This window comes from Fukomys damarensis, unplaced genomic scaffold (assembly GCF_012274545.1).
Source record: "Fukomys damarensis isolate Sample0158 unplaced genomic scaffold, DMR_v1.0_HiC HiC_scaffold_24, whole genome shotgun sequence".
NCBI lineage: Eukaryota > Metazoa > Chordata > Mammalia > Rodentia > Bathyergidae > Fukomys > Fukomys damarensis.
In genome coordinates this window covers 42485400-42489239 of record NW_022900936.1, presented here as the reverse complement: position 1 = coordinate 42489239, position 3840 = coordinate 42485400, and the positions used below count along the sequence as shown (strand labels likewise).

General features: G+C 32.1%; 1 protein-coding gene across 1 annotated transcript in view; it reads right to left on the bottom strand.

Moving 5' to 3' along the window:
* The window catches only part of Crybg3 (crystallin beta-gamma domain containing 3), a 92586-nt gene that overhangs the window by 71100 nt on the left and 17646 nt on the right, over positions 1 to 3840 (bottom strand). Inside the window, exon 3 of the mRNA XM_019210799.2 lies at positions 3268 to 3695. Coding sequence (XP_019066344.2) covers positions 3268 to 3695 — 428 coding nt within the window. The remainder of the gene's footprint in view (positions 1 to 3267; positions 3696 to 3840) is intronic.

Genomic DNA, 3840 nt, shown 5'->3' with positions numbered 1-3840 from the left:
AAGTCATGACTTTACGCTTGCAAAGCAGGCGGCAGTACTACTGAGCTAAATCCCCAGGCCCTATAATTTTATTCTTTAGGTATAGTAACTTCAGGTCCTCTTCCTGCCAATTCCCTCTTGACTAGATCTCACAGCGTTTTTTTCCTAAGCCACTGTAACTTTGATCTGAAAGGCCTCAAATAAAATAAACCATAAAAAAAGTCCACTAAATTTTAACTTTCTATAATAATGGTTTTGTAGTTTTAGAATATAGAGAGAGGAATCAATGTTTTATATTTTTTTAAGGCTTTTTGAATACCTTTAACTACAATAATTAGATTTATATGCCCTAGCTTAAATTTCTAGCCAGATAATTTTACACAGCACCCTATACAGAAATGTTATGTATCTGTAACTAAAATACCTATTTTTAATGTTAAACAATTATCATGTTTAAAGCATTGTACATCAAAGTTATAAGCTCAGCTTCATGCATTATAATTAGTTCCTATAGTTACCTAGGAGCTACACTACAACCTTTTAAAAGGTTAGTCATGCCAATATTGTCTATATTTTATGCCATTCTTTAACAGGTTATAGGCGAGTGACCACAACTGAGTAATATTAAGATCATGAAAGTGTCATCTTATTTTTTTAATTTTAAAAATAAGATGCCAAAATGTATAATTTCAAATATAAGCTGAAGACAAGAAATTAAAAAGATGCATTTTTCACAAGCTGAATGAATAAAATGGAATGTTTCAAGCATTGTATAATTATGCCTTGCTTTTCTTGTATCTGAAAGGCATGTGACACAAATAGTTAGAAAACAATACTTATGAAATTCTGAGAGATTTCAAAAAACAGAAATTGCAAATATTGAGGAAATAGGCATATGTTTTGAAAACCTGACGTTTTTAGGGATGGCAGCCCAGGATATAACTATTGTTCACATTAATGTTTATTAACCCTCTCTTTAATATGGTTGTGTTCTAAACTGGATAAATCTGATATACTTGATGTTACGAAAGGCAACCAAAGATGTGTCATTTTTCAAAAATATTCTATAATAGCAACCTGCAAATAATAACTAGCCTTGTAGCAAAGGTACCTATTAATAGGAAAATATGATTAAGCTATTTTTTAACTTGAAGATTTATTTCCATTTGATCTGGGCATGGTGGTACACACCTATAATCCCAGCACTTTGGAGGCTGAGGAAGGAGTACTGACTGCCATGAGTTTGAAGCCAGTTTGGGCTACATGAATTCAAGGCAGCCTGAACTACATTGTGAGAACCTGTCTCAAAATACAAAACAAACAAACAAACAAAAAAAAGATTTATATACTTTCAAACTTTATTGTTAAGCATGTTTTCTCTCACAGAGGGAAAGGCTTCTAATTTTTCTACATTAAAAAAGTTTGAATATTAAAGTTTTAAGGAAAGCTTTGCAAAAGAGCTTCACATTATGACAGATATGAACCTGTGAAAAATATAAAAACTGTAATACAGAAATTAAACAACAATAAAGTAGCTTCCTGTAAAAGTTTTACAAAAAGCATGAGTTAATATACTGAAAGCAATCTAAATTACATACCTATCAGATTTTATTATGAATATTAAAAATAAAATGTGCATTGTGAGCTATCTATAAAAACAATAAAAAGATGTAGATTATTTTTAATTAAGATTAAATCATATTGCATTTTGATGATTTAATTAGATTTGAATAATATGTTATAATTTGTTTAAATTTTTAAAATGCCACTGATGGTAACACAGAAAATGATAGTATGGTAATGTTATACAGCAGTGATTATTAATTTGTCTAAAACCATCAACCTTTATTAATATTACCTGATTATAAAGACCTATAAAGAGAAAAGTAGCATCGTTTTCCATTAGAAAGGCAATGCAAAAATTTAGTCAATTCACTCTTCACTATACATAATTTGAAATTTTTATGAGACAAATGTAGTAATTTCAAAAATATAAGCTTAGTTTTAAATAACATTTCACATTTAATGTACTCTCATAATCTGAATAACTAATTCTTTTTAGTAAATTCATATCATAAAACCAAATCAACTAGAAAATTTACACTTGATCTTAGCCAAAAGGAAGAGAAGCCATAACTAGAAAATTTAAAATGCAATAATTAGTAAATAGTTCTCTAAGTATATTATTTAAGTTTTTTTTCCTGGTATCAGGGATTGAACTCAGGACCTTGCACTTGTGAGTCAGGTATGGTGCAACTGAGCTAAATCCCCAGCCCATCTAAGTATATTATTTAAGTAACCTGTAAAGTCAGGTGTGAGCAGTCCTTAAACTAAATATCAAAATAAACTGCTGCCAAAATAGGATTCAACTATTAAATTATAATTCGATTGATATTTGAGAATAGGATATCACTAAGAAGGCTAATCTGATATACTGTGGGATTTCCAAAATCAGGTTTGGAGGAAACTTGTACCTCAAACTGAGAATCCAGTTGTCCTTTTCCTTCTTCCTTCTTTTAGAATCACCTTTCTTTGCTGAGATGGTTCAGGACAATTGCCTGAAGCAATTCAGTGATGGCAAACCTTTTAGAGCTTTTAATGATACAAATATCATGCTATAGGACGAGGGCCATAGGTTTAGCACCACTGATTCTATTAACAAAAAAGGCTTTACTAACAATTGAAGTACACAGCATCCTGTCATTTTCTAAGGTTCATTACCAAATAAACTTAATAAAACAAAAAGAGAAAAACTGTAAACTTTCCATCCCACCCAATCCTCTACCATTTTAAATTATTTCACAATGCTGGAACTCAAATGAAAGTGTGCAAAGTCACCTGGAGAAATTGTGAGACTGTTAGACTCTCATCAACTGAGAGACACTGAGCCAGTGGGTCTGAATTAGATCACCTGTATTTCTAATGATTCCCAGGTAATGCTGATAACTGGTTGCAGGGAACACATACTTTATACCATTAGTTGAGACAATTCCATATAATAGGTGTATAATTTAGCCACTTTTCTGTTAGATATGTGTTTCCAATGATGTTATTACGAATACCATTTCACGAATAACCTTTGTACATCATCAGAAATAATCTGCACACATTTTAAGGTTCTCAATATATATTTCCAGTTAAATTTCTAAAACATGCTTCCAAATTACATACCCTGCAGCATAAACATTACAGAATGTTTTTTTCCAATCTCTCCAATTAGTAAGGAATTAGCTTCAAAGGCTAGGTTCAAAACCCTAGTTTTTTGGCTCAATAAAATATTAAACTTACTTGAACAAATCAGTGGTTTCCTGTTCACTGTCTTGTGTTGTATCCAAAGAAAAGGCATCTGAGAGTTCATCTGAGTTGAACTCTTGTTCTTCTGCTGGAAGTGCTTGGATTCCCAGTGAGCCACTGAAAATTTCCCTCTCTCTTTTGCTATCTTCCACATGACTATCACAATGAATCTGTAAACCTTGCTCAGTTATATCATGGTCATCTTTGAAAGACTGCTTAACTTCACCAAGAGATGATTTTCCTGAGATATTGAACAAGTTACCAAGAAAGTGAAAAAAGCTTTCTTTTGGTTGTCTGTCATTTTCTCCTGCTTTGCTATCTGCAGTAGAACTAGAAAGGTCACTTGGCTTTTTGGGGTCCTCCACTGTTGAAAGAGAAATGAGCTTATCAGCATGGTTCCTTTTGTCCTCACACTGGGGAATCTGAAAACAAAATAGAAAATGATGAGCATCATCATTTAAAAATAACATACATGGTCTGGGGATTTAGCTCAGTGGTTCCAGCACCTGCCTGGCAAATGCAAGGACACGAGTTCGATCCCTGGTACAAAAAAAAAAAAAAAAAAAA